This window comes from Agelaius phoeniceus, chromosome 4 (genome assembly GCF_051311805.1).
Source record: "Agelaius phoeniceus isolate bAgePho1 chromosome 4, bAgePho1.hap1, whole genome shotgun sequence".
Lineage (NCBI taxonomy): Eukaryota > Metazoa > Chordata > Aves > Passeriformes > Icteridae > Agelaius > Agelaius phoeniceus.
This window is the reverse complement of record NC_135268.1, coordinates 44,914,956-44,933,488: the sequence shown is the minus strand read 5'-3', so window position 1 is coordinate 44,933,488 and position 18,533 is coordinate 44,914,956. Positions and strand designations below refer to the sequence as shown.

General features: G+C 37.6%; 1 protein-coding gene across 2 annotated transcripts in view; it reads right to left on the bottom strand.

The window, feature by feature from the left end:
- Positions 1 to 3,664: 3,664 nt before the first annotated feature.
- Positions 3,665 to 18,533, bottom strand: part of MTMR7 (myotubularin related protein 7) — a 41,808-nt gene continuing 26,939 nt past the window's right edge. For both annotated transcript variants that reach the window (XM_077177487.1, XM_054632749.2), the window contains 7 exons: positions 14,357 to 14,466; positions 12,193 to 12,318; positions 11,365 to 11,414; positions 9,899 to 10,099; positions 8,599 to 8,739; positions 6,857 to 6,983; positions 3,665 to 6,388 (listed from right to left, as the gene is read on the bottom strand). In XM_077177487.1, the coding sequence (XP_077033602.1) occupies positions 6,032 to 6,388; positions 6,857 to 6,983; positions 8,599 to 8,739; positions 9,899 to 10,099; positions 11,365 to 11,414; positions 12,193 to 12,318; positions 14,357 to 14,466 (1,112 nt within the window). In that variant the 3' untranslated portion in view covers positions 3,665 to 6,031. The remainder of the gene's footprint in view (positions 6,389 to 6,856; positions 6,984 to 8,598; positions 8,740 to 9,898; positions 10,100 to 11,364; positions 11,415 to 12,192; positions 12,319 to 14,356; positions 14,467 to 18,533) is intronic.

Sequence of the window (18,533 nt, the reverse complement as noted above, 5' to 3'; positions counted from 1 at the left end):
CTGGTTTTCTTGCTGTATTGGGCTAGTATCTTCTTTATACGTTTCATAACAGGATTTGCTAGTACAAGTTCTGAACTCTTCAGCTTTTCCTCTTATGTTACTTTAGTGAGCAAATTTTCAAATTGGGAACTTCTCCATGGAGTCTTTCTGATGGTAGTGGAGTAGAATCTACAAGAAAATGTCACTCTGTAATGCAAGTTCAGTGTTTGTTGTTCAGGGATTTCAAAGTTAAGTTCTTTTTTCTCCGTTTCTATTCTCTGATGTCATTGTTACTAGTCTTTGGATATTTTTCCTTTTTTTAGCCCCTTCTGCAGTCACAAACCCATCCTCTAGAAAAGAGGCACAGAAGTCTCTGTATTCAATGATGATGTATACTAGATTAGCTGCAGGAATGCTGTCACATCCAAGAATGTCCAGTCTGTTTATGGTCTTTAAGGGCCTACCTGACGCTGGTTGGGGTGGTTTTTGAGGATTTTTTGTTATTGTTGTTTTGTTTTTCTTTTGTTTTAGTCCTACATTGGTTGTGCCTTCCCTGGTCTACTTTCACCAGAAGACAAGGTAGAACACTGATAATAACACTCTATCAGAGTTAGGGATGGTAGCTGGTAGCATGCTGGTAGCCCACTGTTAAACACATTCTTTACCTCAATTTTTGCCAAAATATGAAGTGTAGGTGTAAGTCCAGTTTCCCATAAAGTGTAAGAGAATGCCAGGTGCTGTTAGATGCATATTCTAATGGTTTTTGAAATATGTCAAGAGAGCTTTTAAGCTATCTGGAATAAAAGGCTATGTACAATGACTTGTTTCTTGGGAGCCTTGCACAATGTCATGCTCAGATGTTCTCCCAGTGGGAAAGCCAACTCAACAAACAAGAAATTCAAGAGTAAGAAGATGGCTCAGCTCTGATGTTGCAGTTGATGGCAGGGAGGAGTGTACATTCTTTGTTGTAACTGCGGATTGAGTCGGTAATTTTAATACCTGATCTTACTGCTAAATCACAGAATGGGTCAGGTTGGAAAGGTCCACACTGAGTCATTTGGTCAAACCACCCTGCTGAAGCAGAGTCATCCTGGAGTACATGGGACAGGATTGTGCCCCGATGGTTCTTGAATATCTCCAGTGCAGGTGACTCCATGGTCTCTCTGGACAGCTGTTCCAGTGCTCAGTCACCCACACAGTAAAAAACTTCCTCATAATTGGGTGGAACTTCCTGGGCATCAGTTTCTGCCCTTTGCCTCTTGTGGTATTGTTCAGCACCACAAAGAAAAGCCTGGCTCCACCCTCTTGACACCCTTCCTTCAGGTACTTACAGACATTGATGGGGTCCCGTCTCAGTCTTCACCAACCTAAACAGGCCCAGCTCTGTCAGCCTCTTAAGTGATGTGATCCACTTATCTTTGTTGCCCTCTGCTGGAATGGCTCCAGGAGCTCCATGCCTTCCTTGTTCTGAGGAACCCAGAACTTCCCCAGGTGCAGGGCTCTGCATTTGCTTTTGTTGAATTTCAGAAGGTTCCTCTCTTCCTATCCCTCCACTCCAATGAGATCCTTCTGAAGGGCTGTTAGCACTCTGGGGTATTGGCTGCTCCTCCCAGCTTGGTGTCATCTGAACTTGCTGAGGCACTATGACTGCAAACAAGAGACTGGTAAGTCAGTTGTAAGCAGTATGAACTATAATTCTGTTTGTTCTTTACATACTCCGGCAGCTTTGCCACTTAGGAGCTGGACCAAATGTGGAAGTTAGAAATTTTATACATGTCCAAGTTCTAACTACTCCCTTCAAATACTAGAATAAATTTTTATAAAATAGAGATTTAAGAGACCTTCAGGTAAAACTCTGGCAACAAAGTCAAGTATCACAGCCTTAACTATTCTGAACAGTAAATACTGCAACGTGCTAAACTTACAAATAAAGGCTTTAGGATTTTAATATGTCTTGTAGTCGTATAACTTACAGATACAGTTGGGCATTGCGGGACTTTTTTGAGTGGATATAGAATTGTGTTGGAAGTGGATGCAGTACAATACTCAAGGACAAACTTTTTATCTTAATGTGCAGTGGTTTGAGCTTTTCCTGTTCAACCATTTAAACAGCAGTAATTCTTGGAGCTACCTTCACTAAAATGGGCTTTAAAAACCTGTATTGCATCTCTGGGTTTTGAAAATGCCTTGTTTTGGTCAGATACCTGTAGACATCACATTTCTATGCAGTAATAAGCTATAAAGAGAGCCTATATTTCAATAACAAGGGAATACCTCAATATAAAGAACTGTGTTCTTTAGTCTTCAGAAACAGAATAAATTTATCTGAATAACCTTAGCAACAGACTTAGTCCTTGCTTGAATTCAGTTGTTTTTCTGGTGGACCTGTAGGGCTCTATTAGCTTCTTTACAGAATGATTTATATTAAAAGACTAGTACATTTTATTTTAACATTTAACATTATTGGATTTGCTGGTTTCAGTTGCTCTACCGGCAATTTAAATAATATAAGTAAATTTGAATGTTTATTTTATCTTCTTATGCCCACACTCTGGCACCTCTCTGAATTCAGGGTTTGCAGCACACTTGGCTGCTGCTGCTGATGATGATCTTTGGCATATTTTTCGTGTGTCTTAGTATTGTCATAAGCTGACCTACTTCAAACTCATCCAGCACGTGTTTCTCCCTTCCCAAATGAATTGTCAGCAACTTACCTGTTCTTGGAGGATTTTTCAATCACTGTGGTGTTTACCTGTCTCTGCACCCAGAAGCAGCCCCTGGCCTTGGCTGTGTTTGTGATCTACTTGAGAACTCTTGTACGCAGTTCAGGGCAGTGTCCACAGAAAAGCATTAACTTAGCTGGTCAACAGTGATGGCATTCTTACCTTCATTGCAGAGGCTATCCCATTTTATTGCTGTGGTTTTATTGTTGGTTTGTGCCATTAAATATCTTTCATGCTGTGAACCCATGCCCTGGCTTGCCTCTGTCTTCAAAGAACGTGGTTCCCTGCCTTGCTGATTTTACAAAGAGCTTTCCTTCCCTGCCTTCCTCCTTTTACTTTCTGTTTCTCCTTTTTTATTTTTATTGATGCCATGTTGTTGTGCCCTCCAACTAATTAATTTCTCAGCTTTTTAGAATCCATTACCAGTTAACCACATTTGTTTCTTGTATAGAGTTACCAATAAAAGCAGCTGGCAAATAGTTTTCCTTCTGTAAAGGAGGCTTCAGCTGTTTGATCCCATTGCCTTCAGTGTCCCTTAGAGGCACATTTTGATGCTAAAGAGCAGCCTGAACCTTGTGAGGACTTCAGCAGTTTAGTTCATCTGTGTCCTATTTCAAATTACGGTGGACTTACTGCAAATGGGCCAAATTTGCAAAGATTTGCAGCAAGGCTACAAGAAAACAATGTAGTTAATAGAGAAGTCTTTTTATCTTTTTTTTTTTCTCATTTCCTAAAAAAATAGAAATACAGGAGTATAACATGTTCCCATATAATTAACACAATTTATGAGTGTCTCAGTTTGTTTAGTTATCAGTTGTAGATTCCTCCAAAACTGCAGCTGCTGGATTCAAGTATCAGAGTAGGGGAGATACAAGAATCCCTTGATGTCAATGACAAAGTGACTCTTGAGTAAATGAAGAACTCTATTACAAAAATCAGGAAAGCAATCCTTTGTTTCAGTCTCTGGTGTGAAATAACATTTCATAACACCTAAGTGTTTATTTGAAGGTGTTTCTCATTAACCTGATAATGCCACAAATACATACAGTACAATGTAAGCAGTAATAGTTAATGCAAAACTCTAAGGACTAAAACACACATCACAGAGGGCTGCTAAGTGAAGGCTTAATAAAGAAAATATTAGTATGTTAATATTTTAGTTGTAAAGCTAGTTACAAGGCGTTGCATAAGCAACACAAAGACAGTGCTTTGAATTTGCATGTCTTCCTCTTCTGCATTTATTTCTGTACATGTCTAGTTGAACACAATGTCTTCATATACCATTTTACATTTTAAATATGTACAATAACATTGCCAATTTTCAGACTGATTTTTTGGCAGAATATTTGTGTGTTTTGTTTTCATTGCTGACTTTGCAGCATGTTTCTTTAGTTTGAGAAAACCCATTCAAAGTTTCCTTTAATGCTATAAAGTTTACAGGCTATGTTCAAAATACAAAACACTTTTAAAAGTGCAGTTAAAATCAGGGCTTTAATTTATTAAAAATTCATAAAGATTAAAAACCAGAAGGCTAGATTCTCAACAGAATATCATTTATTGTTGTTTTTATTTGAATTGAGCCATAGTGATTTATCAAATTGAGGATCTCACCTTTCCAATATAAAGATAAACCTTGCTGTTAAGAATTGTTTGTTCAAAGACAGCAGCTCCCTTTAGAGGATAGTAATAATACTGAAGTTTACCTATTCACTTTTAATAACATGTTCACAGAACAGAATGAAAAGCCATTCCAGAAAAGCAGACTGAATAATTAAAATCTAATTATTCTAAATTGAGGTATATTTATATAATACTATTCTTTCTGTAGGTCTGTACTTGAAGGAGTGTGTGAAATGCAATCTAAGTAAACTTACATTACTACCACTTTGCTCTACTAGAGTTCAATTCTGCACTGTCTTCAAGCATGTAAAAGCAGCCATATGAATGATATTTTTAACTGCTGGCTTTAAATAAAATTTTAAAAAACAACAAACTTGAAATCAAGTTGCAGCCTAATATGGCCAGCCACCTTTTTAGTGAGTTTCAAGACATTCCAAATTTTGAAGATTTTTCAGTTGTTTACTTCTGAACTGTTGATTATGAAAAATACTACTCCTATTCTTAAAAATATCTGAATTCTTAAATGAGATTAAACTTTCTGATAAATAGTGAATCAGTCCTTTTCTTAAATTAGTATTGCCATGCTCTGTTCAGGTTGGCAAATACTAAAAAGGAAATTTTGTGTGAGGATAAGAAACACCAGGTGGTTATGGTTAGTTTATTTTGAATAACAAAATTTGGAAGAAATATTCTCTGTAACAGTTCCTTTATGGGCATAGCTTTCATTTACTTACTGGTTCAGAATGATGTTTTCATAAGTGATTTCTGTAAGTGATTTGATATTCCCTATTCCATCTACTCTGTGTATGTACCTCACTTCCACTCAAAACATTTTCAAGTAGGAAAACAGGCTGAAGAATCAGGGATTTTATCACCTTTAAAATTTTACCTTTATATCTTATGTAGGTGGTTTGGAACACGGGTAAGATATAAACAAACTTGATAACAAAACGTAAAGAGGCAAGAGCAAACTGCCTGGTGCAGCTTTTGTTACAAAGGGGTGTTTTAGCACAAAGGCTGTGTGAGCCTTGATGTTTTGGTCACAGAATCTAATGAACTTTCAATAGTGGTTGAGAATTGAGTAGAAATTGGATGCATTCAGATGCAGCAGCAGCAACTGCTTATTAATGGATTTTTTTTTTAAAGATCAAAAAAATCCTTGTCCCCTGAGCCAGGGTGTCCATTTGTTAGTTTTACTGTGCTGTAAAGGATATTAGTAGGAGAATATGCAAAATAATTGTTCTAACTTCTTGTGAAGAAAAAAGCAGAGAAAATACATATGTCTGAAGGTAAATGAGCTCTACAAAAATAAGTTTTAACTGCTTCACCAGTGAGGCTAACAGTAATGCATCTTCAGCCTTCTGTAAGAGTACTTTGGAATTTCACATCTTAGGAAAAGAACTATTATCCTGTCCAATAAATAACTGTGGAAATGTACAAAGTAAGGAATAATTATGTACAGCATTGATAAAACAACCACCATATTAGCTTAATGAAATATAACAGCATTACCTTTCTTTAGTATAATGTCTTAAAATTAGTAATGACTTGTTCTGCTCAGATCTTAACTTACACAATTGCACAGTTCCCTTTCTTTGGATTATTTCTTTAGGCCACAGACCACTTCCATTCTTCATCTGATGAAAAGATGTCATTCCAGACTGTGTAAGACTCTACATTATCTGGATCCTTGCTGCCATGCAGGTATTTCAGCCTGCCAGAAATACAGCTTCGTCAGAGTCCTTGCCACTGTCTTCACTAGGCACGCAGCCACCCCCACTTGGTGACCTACAGCTTAAGTCCTCCACACCAGACTCCTGGTCACTGTTGGCTGAGAGGTCAGGATCAGAGCTTTTCAGGTTATCCTGTGTCAAAATCAGGGCGGAATCTTCATCCCCTTGAGAAGGGCTCCGGGATGGGAATGATTTCAGATCACTGCTATACTCCTGGGGAGTGTTAGCTAAGCTGTTGTTGGAGGTATACAGTCCAAACTGTTTGCTTCGGTCTTGTTGCTTACTCTTGACTTTATTATTACCTGATTGTGATTTCTGAAGATTTGCCAATCTCTGAAATAAAGGAAATAGGATTTACCATGAGGACACATTTAGGGTCCAGAAATCCTCTTATATGTCCTTGCTTTTTTCTGTTTAAATAAACTTCCAAAGCCCAACCCACCCTTTAAAACTGACTATTTGCATTTATGGAGTATGAGAAGTGCACAATTTATCACACACCAATGCTGAATTACAGCATTCTTCTGAGCTACAATTCCCTCTGAGTTACAGAAGGATTAAACTTACTTTCAGTAGTACTTGTGCATCAACACAGGTAAAATTTTATCCTTAAAGAAAAAATCCACTTTTGTGTATTAAATGCAAAACAATCACAATAGTTTATCTGAGAACAAAGAGGATGGTTGAACATCCTCCTTCCAGAAAAGGATGTCATGTGTAGCAGACTCTGCAGCATATGGAGCTGGGTTTAATTTATCATCAGTTACCAAGTCTGGGGTATCAAACTCAGCTGTTTATTACCTCTTGCAAGACTTCCAGCTCTTCCTCCAGCTGCTGAGTTTCTTCCTTCACTGCCATCAGATAATCAGTAACTGACTGTCGAGGATGCAGCCCCTTTTCAAAGCGGTTGTACATACCACTCCAGAACCTGGAATTGATGGCAACAAGGTCAGCAATTTTCTCATTTAGTGAAGTAGCCTCATGAGACTTCAATGCATACCTTTTGTTTTGTTTTGTTTTTTTCCCCAGACACATATTGTCCTAAATTATCTATCCATGCTTATTCATTATTAGAGTGCACATAAGTTCATAGACTATTTAGCAAAGTTCATTGTTCATTTGCATTTCCTCTATCCTGAAGGTGCAACTCATAGGCAGCTGGACATAAGCAGCTCAAATTAATTCTGATAGACAATAGAAAGAAAGATGAATGTAGTTTAGACCACAACTGAGAAAGGTTCGCTGAATGCAAAACTTCACAAGCTTCTTTTTGGTATTACTGTTCTACACTATGGGCTTTAGAGCAATGGTACCTATAAAATAGCCAATGTTAGTAAAGACAGTTTTTCATATTTGTAGTTCTCAATTGTTGTTCAATTTCCCATGAACTCAGCTTTGGAATTCTGTGTTACTCTGGAGCTCCTCCTGCCTTGCTGGCATAGGGCCACAGGCAGGCCCTGGGTGTGTAACCAGTTCACCAGACAGGTTAAGTAGCAGAGCCCTGCTGTCAGCTGCAGCTGTCTGGCCAAGGAGCTGACAGATATATTTGGAGCCCGTGCATGCTGCTTGGTGGCTTATTATTCCTATCCCAATAATATACTATTTAAATCACATTCCCCCTTAAGTTTATCATCTGATAGCTCATGCTTGGAAATCTTTACGCACCCAAGTAATTAGATTAAAATCAACAGGATTACTTATCCATTGGAGGATCTGCTGTATCAGTACTTCTTTTATAAATCCCACTATCCCAAAGAATACGATTAATGACTATTTTTAAATTGTTTAAAAGTGGATGTGACCTGGTATATAGACATGAAAGAATTCAATTTCTGTCATTTAGGATTTTATTGACTTTTTAACAGGTGCTATTACTTGCAACTGGAAAACAAACTAATCTGTTTTACTTAAATGACAGTTTTAATGAATTTCTATTCAAGTTCTCCCAAAGTGTGTTTAAGAGTAATGGCACAATTAATTAACTCAGAATGTCAATGGTAACATTTCTGAAGTGATAGTATTTTGTTATATTTTGATGAAATATCAGAAAAAACTTAACTTCATTTTACCTGATATAACACCATGGGCAAAGTCTGGGTTTTTTTTACAAAATACATGTTTTAGCAATGAAATCATATGATTTCTTGAAAAGATCCTTTTTACTTTTGACACCAGTTGATCCAAACTAACATCACATAATCTTGGAATGGAAGAAGTTAAAGTGACTGTAAATTTAGAAACAGCAGATGACAACAGGACTGAAAGAAGCATTTCTCAGTGGAAGAAGTGAGTAACCTTGAAATTAGGACACACAACTATCAATATAGCTTTAATCTTAATCTTCTTTTCAGACTAATACTCTGTTGTGGAATGGTGCAGAGGTGTTGGCTCACTATGAGCACACAAGGAACAAACATCCTGCATCTGAGACTGAATTTACTCTCTATCAATGGCCTTATAGAACAGGAAATACGTATATACAAAGGCATTCTGTTCTGTACTAACCCATGCTACAATTCCCAGCAGCAAGTGGTAGTACCTACTTGTACAAGAAGTTGCATGGAGCTATCTGTGGGTGCAGGGTCCCTTGGGTTTGACTGTGGTCTGACCTGTATAAAGGATTCAGGTAATCGGCACGATTTTTCCACAAGTGAGCCCACAATGAATACGTTCTTTCTTTGATTCTGAAAAACAATACATTAAATAAAAATATATTAAAGCCTCTATTACAATTCAGGGATAGCTAAAGCTTAGATGCAGCATTCTTGTCCTCCATACTTCCAGTTTACAATCAGCTTCCTTGACAGAATTAGACTTAAGTTACAAGCATAGAGAAACAGAGACCCAAATTCCCTTGCAGCTCACTAAAAGCAAAATCTGATGCATTTCCCATAAAGCAAAAACAGCTAGAATGAGTAGGTGGAGAGACTGGTTCCTTTGTGAGGTGGAGAGGATAATTTCCATAAAGTGAGCTTTCAGACAGATCTCTGCACCAAAGAGATCCCCGCATTTAAAAGCACTCCTATCCCACTGAGCTGCAATTTCTTACACAGTTGGGTCTTGGGATGTGGTGATCTGTGAAGGTTTTGATTTTAAATGGACATTCACTGTGGCTGCTCTGCATTTGAGCAGTGAAAGGGAGCAAATGGCAGCAGCCAGCAGCACCTCCTCTCATTACTACTGCTGACATCATCAGGCTGCTTGAGAAAAGCAATGGATGTCATCATGTATCAAGGACCCAGGGCCCTGGGAAGCAGATGCAAACATGAGCACTGCCAGGAATCATGATGCTGTCTTTGTTTGGGCCTCAGGGCAAATAAATTAATTCATAATTGCTTTGGGGCCAGAAGGACAGCAGGACAGTCTGCTGACTCAGTTCTAAGGAGGGCTACCAGACAAAAAGGATGTTCATAAGGAAGTACCTAAGAGAGCAGGACTAAAATGTCCTGACATGAGATCCAAAGACAGGTTAAAACATAGAGGAGCAGTAACTCTTAAACTGAGAACTTAACTAGAGTTACCATCATTTCATACTGGAGTTACAGGGCCAGCTTGCCTTGTATTTAGTCAGGGCTGCAGTAAAGGCAGCCCCACATGGCTGAAGGCATAATGCTCTCGTCAATTTTCACTAATCCCTGTCACGCACACCATGGATTATGCTCCCAGCACAGCTACACTGCAGAGGATCAACTTTTTTTGGTATTAATCTGTGTTGCCAGAAGACACACACCCTGTGCCTTATGAAACACATGCATGCAAACTGGAGAATGTCTGACTGCTCAATACACCACCAGCCACAGAACCCCATGCATAAATATGCTACTAAAGAAAGCATTTTCATACTTCAGCTCTCTTCTCTCCTTCTGGCTGTTACACAGGAAATTCCCAAACTGGCAAGAATAGATATGATGCTGTATGTGGATGAGGAATCTTTCATTGAATTCAAAGGCACAAGGAAACTGTTCCATTAGCTGCCAAACACATTCGATGAACTGGTCAATAACAGGGGATATCTCCTTTGGATCTCCATCCAAATTGCCATACCTGAAACAAGACAAGATACATCCAATTATAACCTGAATTCCTGTAAGAAAACTGAATTAACTCTAACCCCCACTTTAGTGTGCAAGGTACATCCTAGGCATTCATTTCTAAAATCTCAAGTATTACTATATTTTTACTTAAAAAATGATGCAAACTTTCTGTGTATAAAAATGCCTCTTGGAACCACTTGCAATGAAGAAAAGGAGACTGAAAATAAAATACACATAGAAATAAAAGGTATTTTGTAAGTCTATATAATAGGAAGAAGCATTTTCAATCAATTATTCTCGGGGGAGGGAGGTTGGGGGGTGTATGTGCATTTATATTTACATATGCCAACAGAGTAGAATTTTATAAATATCTAAAATTGAAACTTCTATTACCATCAAAGAAAATATAGCAATAGTGAACAGCCAACCAAAGCTATCAGTGGTTATTGCATTTCATAATACCTTGTGCCACTGATAATCAAAATCAACTGACAGTATCATATGAACTGTATTAATTCCTATGGAATTTCACAGGTGCTGTGAAGATGCTCAGATTTTCTGAACTTTGTTGGTTTTTTAAATTATAACAAATTTATATTCAAATCAAGCAATATAATGTAATTGAACCCCAATATAAAAATTGCATTTTTAATTTTTAAAGAAAATAGAAGTAAAGTCATGAAAGAAAGAAAAGGTGAAAATGTACCCATGTTTAAATATATTAAGTCTTCAAATATTTTTCATTACATTATAGCATTTACATTGGATTGATGTTCAAAATAACTTGTTCAAATAAATTACCCACTTTGCCTGATGTTTCTGAGCAGATCTTGCTGGTTTTTTAGAACAGACTATAACAGGAAGAGTATATATTATGTAATAGGTAAGTCACAGACATGCCTAAGATTAAGTACTGCCTTGGAAGATGTAGAAGCCCCTTTGATGAACAGGGACTTATGTGAGGGGCCTTGGCACTCAGAGGAGATCTGCTGGAGTCCAAAGGGGTTTTGCAAGCAAAATACACACACAAATACTCACATGGACCTCTCAGTGCTCACAGCAGGACTCCCCTTAGCAGTGCATATATAGAAATATTTCACTCTGACTTTTCCAGGCAGCTAAATCTCATAGTTGGAGAAAAGAGTATGACAGTTTCCTGGGGCATTCTGTTGCTGAGTTTTATAAGGCAGCAACAAAGAAGAACTGGAATGGCAGCAGATACAGACTACATAAACATATACATATATAGAGAGGAAAACCTTAGCACTGCCTTACCTGTGGTTAAATTTGTGGCCAAAGGAAACCCAGTCTTTTTCAATTAACACCTGAAATGAGAATATTGCATTCAATGTTGTGGAGTGGAGCTGACATGTTGAAGCAGGCAGCAGGGTGGTGCAAACAAGTGTTGGAATCCCAGTTAATTCTTAGAATTATCAGAAAAGTGGCAAGCAAGAACAATGTAAGCAAGCAATATTAGAATACTAAGTAATTTTCAGAACTGGCAGAAAAATAATGAGCACTGCTTGCCAGCTCAGGGAAACTCTTCATGGATGCAGAGAGAGTGCCAGTATTTCAGCACAACTTCAAACATCTTGTTTCATTGCTTTCTAAAATGGAACTTATAAATGTCTCAAACATCTTTTTAACATGTGACCAGTAACTTGATAACCACTTCTAGATGCTTTACTACTGCTGATTGACCTGTGAAAGGAGCAGATTTTCCAATATAGCTGCTCATTGCAATCTAATGTCTAGAAAAGACATACTTCTGACACTCAAAATTAAAATGTTCATTTCAAATGAGTACAAATTCTTGCTTTCACAAATGCTCTCTGGGCTATGAGAAAGTTTCTCAGTCAAGATTAGGAAAAAAAAAACCAAAACAACAAACATAGGTGACCAACTGATCCCCACCTTGAATAATGTTTCATAGAGAAATTGGGAGACTATAACATGAACATATAGAAGCCTTCCCTCTTACTTAAGAGAAACAAAACAAAACAAAAGGGTATATTTATGGACAATTTGTTTCCTATTTAAAACAAAGACATTCATCTGAAGTGATGCCATACTACTTCATTTACTCTGTGAGAACCTGCTTACCATGAATCCCTTCATAGTTCTGTAATATGGATCCAATAGAAGGCTTGCTACAGAGCAAACCTGGGCTGTCCTATCCCAGCCATCAGAGCAGTGAACAAGCACACTCACACCTTCCTCAGCCACAGCCTAAGGATACAGAAGAAGTCAGAAAATTCACAAGCAGGGAGGAAGACAATGGCAAGAGAGAAAAAGTGAGACAAGAGCCATAGAGAAAGTATTCATTTGGAAACTTTGAAAGCTCATTCATTTTTTACTCTACCACAGAGTTCTTAAATAAAGTTATTTGTGTCATTTGAAAATCAAATGAAATGTTATAAATTTGAAACGTTCTAATTCACCCCAGGCCATGCAATATGGTGGTTGAGAATTACCTGTTTATGCTCCACTACAGGAAGATGTGGGATTTGTTTCAGTTAAAATACACCAATCTGTCAGAGCAGACAACTACCTACAACAGATTCAGATGCTCCAACACATCTCATGCCACTTACATGCCACTAAAAGCATAGCCATACTTGCAATATGGCTCCTTATTTTTCATCTTGATGGTAATGTCATTAAAGGCAATGTCTGTAGCCATACTTGCAATATGGCTCCTTATTTTTCATCTTGATGGTAATGTCATTAAAGGCAATGTCTGCTTCCAATGCCATCACTAGCCTGGACATCATTGCAGCACACTGCATTGCACTGGTGACATGCTGTAAAGGCTTCTGGGGAAGTCTGTGGTAGTGGGAAACTTCCACATCTAATAAGCAAGATTTTATCAGTATCTTTAATGTAATAATTGGGGAGAGAGGATTCCATTTTATACATAAACACATAAAGAAGAAATTGTACTGAGTTCTCCAGAGTCTGGTGTTGTATTTTTTTTAGAATTTGAGGGTTGGTGGTTGTTTTTTTTAATTCTAAGGGTTTTGGTTTTTATCATTTCTAAAGAGAACTGAATTTAGGAAGTAGAAAATAAAGTAGGTTAGGAAAAATACTGTAGAGGAAGAAAAGAAAAACCATTTATGTTAATTTTGGGCTTAACAGGGAAAGAGAAATAATAATAAATTATCTATGTTTATCTCAAGAGACAAAAATAGTACCCCTGTGGGCAGAAGACCAAGAACAGAGACCTGAGAACCGTACAAATAAGAATGGGTCAAAATGCATGTCAGAAGGCACTAGGCTAGCAAGCATATGCACAAAGGATAATAAGACTAACCACTGGGGAAAAACTGCAAAGCTAATGTAAATAACCTTATTCCTATGAAATAATGAAAAGGAGTAGGCCTGGGAGTAATAATATGTATATTTATTGTACAGTTGCTGTTCAGGTAAGAAACTACAGTTGCCTACCGAGAAGGCAAAAGCAATGCAAGAGAATCAAGCAGTTAGTGAGGAGAGAAACCCATGAATTTTTATCTGCACAGTTGTGGGCAGTAGGTCATGTGAATAAAATGGCCAATAAGAAATTGTAATCTCAAAAATAAGAATTGTAGCAGTAAAAGGCAGAGCACAAGGTTGGGGGCAACAAAATTAAAGCTACTGCTGGAAGATGACAAATGTCTACATTACTTTGGGGGAGAGTAGGGGAAATAATTTCTTACTAAAGCCAAAACTGTTTTCTGGAAGAATTTTCAAGTAAATAAAAGTAGAAGCTGCTAAAATTTGGCCATGGTAATACACAGGAGTTGGTTCAAGAGGTGAATTTGGTTGGTTGCCTGATAACTCAGAGGAGATAACACAGTAGCTATATATTGTGTATAATATAACTTATTATACATTATATATAGCTATATGTATATATTACAACTACCACTTCCACAAAGAAAATGCCCAGAAACCAGTGGAGGAGGCAGGGCAAATAGGGAAAGAAACAGTAACAATCACTCTTGGGGAGTAAAGTAAGGACATTCAAATGTCTGCCACAACAAGACACAGGCTAGTAGAGGCTTCAGCACAAAAGAACTCAAGATTTTGTTTACTATTTTAGAAAAGCATCAACACAACAGCACCTATGAATCATCTCTCCTCATACACAAAGCACTGCAAGATGGGCTTTTTTCAGGTATAACATCACTGAAGAGATAAGAGATGTTACCCATAAGCAGAGAACTTGGTCCTCGTTTTCTGTATCTGCTTACTCCAAGTTTTGTTCTCATTTTACACACTTTACCTTTGCAATAAAAATGCCAGCGTCCATAATGGCTTTGATATGCTTCAGCCAGCCAGAATTTTCTAGGCCCCACAGAAAGTCACTCATTGAAGGTGATTTCAGCTCACAAACTGCAAAATAAGATACATTTTAAATGCACAGTAGTTAGAGTCCCTTAAGCTTCATTGACTGTTCAGCCTCGGAGTTACCTCTTCTTCAGATATCCACTGTGTAAAACATGCATCTTTTGAAAAGAATGCTCATGTTTTGAACATCTCTGCCAAATTTAACCTTTGAGAAACACATGTATTTGAGAAATGGGGCTGGGTCAAATTTCACCCAATATGTTAATTTAATTTAAAAAAAGAAGTTGTCATAAAGCCTATTGCAAGCAAATCCAAATCCATTCTTCCCTGAAGCATGTATTTTCCAGGACTGTGTTGGGAGTGAAGTTTTCAAACCCCTGGGAGGATTTCATGTGTTTGATGATGAGGGCTTGGAAACAGAAAGCATTTGATTTCTGCTGTTGGACAGGCAGACACACACCTAAGTGGTTCCCCTGCCTCCTACTCCCAGCACCACTGCAGATGAAGGTGCTTGAGTTAAAGTGGTTCACTCCACAGTTCTCCATCCCTGAATTAAACCTTATTAAAACTTCACTTGGAGTCAAAAAGTATTCTGATGGTGAAGACAAGACATAATCCATCAAGGAAAATATTTTCCTGAAAATCTTCCAAACTCTATGCCACATTTGAAGGAAAAAAGCTTTTACTCTAAGTTCCTATTCTGCTGTATCCAAGTATCTATTTTTTTAATAATGGAGTTTGTGGTATCAGAAGAAAAAAAACAATCAGAATTTAAATAAGGTACCTCAATCCAGCAGAACACATACTGAATGAAATTTGGTGCAATCTATTTTCAATGCTAAGATGCTAAAATCACCCCATAAAAAGACTACATCTTTATTTTGATCCATGTAGAGTTATACTGTCTTTTAAAGAAAAAATATATTAGCCAGTGAAATTAATTTTCAGAGTACAGTGAAAAATATCATGGCTTTTACTGAGTTAATGTATGATCTGTCAATTACTAATGTCTTAGTAAGTCTCTTGTGGTCTGGAAATCTTAAAAGACTCCATTATTTATGGCCATTATGGCCCCTGGCCAATAGCTTTATTTTCCTTCAGTGTAATTGAAATTTAATTTTACAAGCCAAAGACAGAGTTTATACCATATCTGAACTATCTGATTGTCCTAACTCCATTTAGTTCAGAGGCAAAATGGCCTAATGTGTCCATACAAAGTCTTGCAATGTTTATATGTAAGGCCCCTTCCAGATGGTTATTTTAAAAGTAATTTTTGGAGGATATTTTTAAAGATGCAGAGATAGCAGCCCTGAAAGCAAACAGCTTTTCACATGATTAATGTTTCTGTGCAGATGGAAGCATGACCAATTAGTGGCTGAATACTGGCTGAAGCTGCTGTCTCTATTTACAAAAGCCCAAGGTAAGGCTGAAACAGTGCTTTGCTCATTCCCACTCCGAAATTGGGGTCAATATTTGCTGACCACTTCACTGTGCAAAGTTCATGCTGTCCTAAATGCATACACTGTATATTTCACATGACTTTGGCAACTGATCTGGACCCTAATACTGAGTTCAATTATGAATTCAGTTATCCTAAAGGGAAAGGGCATTTCCATCTCATCAGAAAAGGTACTAAAATCCTTGAGAAATACAGCCTGCTTCATGCACAGGAAAATCAAGAGCCAAGAGGCAGAGCTCTGGGAATTCCAGCAATGCACCCAAGTCTCAGAATGGGAGGAAGAAAAAGGGCACATGTTGGAAACTGCCTCTCCCACCAGCAGGAGCACCAGAGGGGTGTGCTGGACTAGTCCCCCATTCCTGGCAGGCCAGCCATAAGCACAGGAAGGAAGAGTTACCCTGGGCCAAACCCACTGCCTGATCTGCCCCAGAAGTCCAAGGACCAGGGGGCTGCTCCTACATCAGCAAGTGCTGCTCCTGGTCTGAGGGGAGGAGAAGCTGATATTTGCTGTTTAAATACAGACAGGGAGCATGTGGGGCCATCACCTCAGTGCACAACACACGGGAGTCAGGTCTCAGCTGGCCCTGGGTGTGCAGCACAGCCCACCCCATCCCAAGTGCCAACAGCAGCCTCAGGCAGACCTGGGATCTTTAGCAGGAAAAGTCCCTGTGTAATGTCATTCTAATGTTAAAAATTGTTTCAAGGAAGTTGGCATACAGGATCAAGATATTTCAAGGTTCTTCACATAGACCCATCTATAAATGGAGAAAAATAAAAATCTATACTATACTTTTTTTGAAAGGAAATTCCATCATGTTGAAATGCATTTCACTTCCATAGCACAGTCAAATCTCAAAATTTTTTGCACATTCTGAGAAAAAACTTATTCTAAAAATTTGATAATTTTATAATGCTGGTATAATTAGCCAAAAATTAACATTTTGCTAGGGTAAATATATGTTAAAATAAGATAAATTGGCTTGAAATAAAGTTAGTAAAATCACAAAGCTGAAAAATTTTTCAGCTACTAAAATAAAATATTGATATTTTTATAAATATAAATGTATTTCCTCACCTTTGCCCCCCACCCCCCAAAATAATGAATAATTAAGTGAATACATTCCTAATATAAGTGCATTTTCTAATGCAAAACTGAATACTAATTTTTTTTTTTTCAAATTTTCTTAGCATTGGAAGTTATTTAAAATTGTATATTGCAAATAATCTGCAGTCTGGCATGTGAAGATCCTCTGTTCTTCACTTCTGCTTAGCACCAGTAAATTGAATGAAACTGGCCTTGTATTTCAGCAACACATCTGGCCAAGTATATCTTGATGTCCTCTTCCATGCTGTATACTTCTAAGCAACAATACAGCTCACATTAAACTAAAATCAGTTTTCATCAGCCCCATTTGTCTTTTCAAAGGTTTTATGCACCTTATAAAGTCTTACCACAGATCATGAGCAGCAGACCCATTCTGTAAAGAGTAGTATGATGCTTTACTTGAGATTCACACAGGTACAGTGATATTGCTTATTTATGTATTCTTTTCATTATTTACATCTTTTTTTATTGATATTGATAATACATCACTAATTGATAATTATTGATATATTATTGAGGTATTAATTGATAAAAATTTAAAGCCATATTAAATGTGTTTTATCATCCTTGACAGCCTTTTTGGTTCTAGGTCTCTTTGTATGCTCAAGTCAGATAAAAGATCACCAGAAAAACAGATTAAGAGACACGTGCAAAAGGAAAACTATAAAAAACTACCTAGCATCTTCCATGAGGAAAGCCCTAGTACACTAAAAGTCATAAGATTTTTCTTTTAGGAAGTCCTTAACTTCTCTGATTTCTAATCTTATCAGTCAAGTTGCTACATGAGAGATTTCAACACAGCAAATATAAAACCCAGGAAAAAAGCAGATGTTTTAACCATACAGCTTATTTGAAAATAGATGCTAAGAATTTGTGCCCTCCAAGCAGCCTGAAGCGTTAAATGCATTTCAGGTTACCTTGTTACATGCAAGTTTGGGCCATGGACCAGTCTCATGAACTTCTGGCTCAAAAATTATACACAGTACTGCCCGTGCAGCCAGACTGGTTGTTTACTATTTTAACATTGATAGTCCTGAGTTGAACAAATAAAGGGACCTGTTTACTCACCCAGCCTATCTCCTAGCCAAACAAGACTTCCTAGTGAACAAAAAATCTGTTTTCCCCACCACTGTTTTCCTTAGACCAAGAAAACTCTCATGAATAGATGTTTTACCTGCATCCCACTTAATGCTGGTTTCCATAAAATGCTCTAATGTGAAAATAGAGCATGGCTTCCCTATCATGGAAAATTTAAGCCCTTAGATTTCAAATTTACATTTGCATGCACTCAGTGGGAGACAGATGAAGAGTAAAAGAGCATGGGCAGAGCATCAAGTCAAGAGTAAGTTAAACGAAGCTGATCTGGGAGCTGATGGAAGTTGTTGTTGATGTACATGAAGTAAATATGGACACATGGTGGAGTGAGCACTATTTCCTATTTGCTTGTTAAAAATCAAGGATGGCTTATTTATCCCTGCTCTTTTCCCAGATGACCTCTAAACAGTTATGTACTGCAAATAAGAAATGGCAGAACAGCTTTGCTGGTTT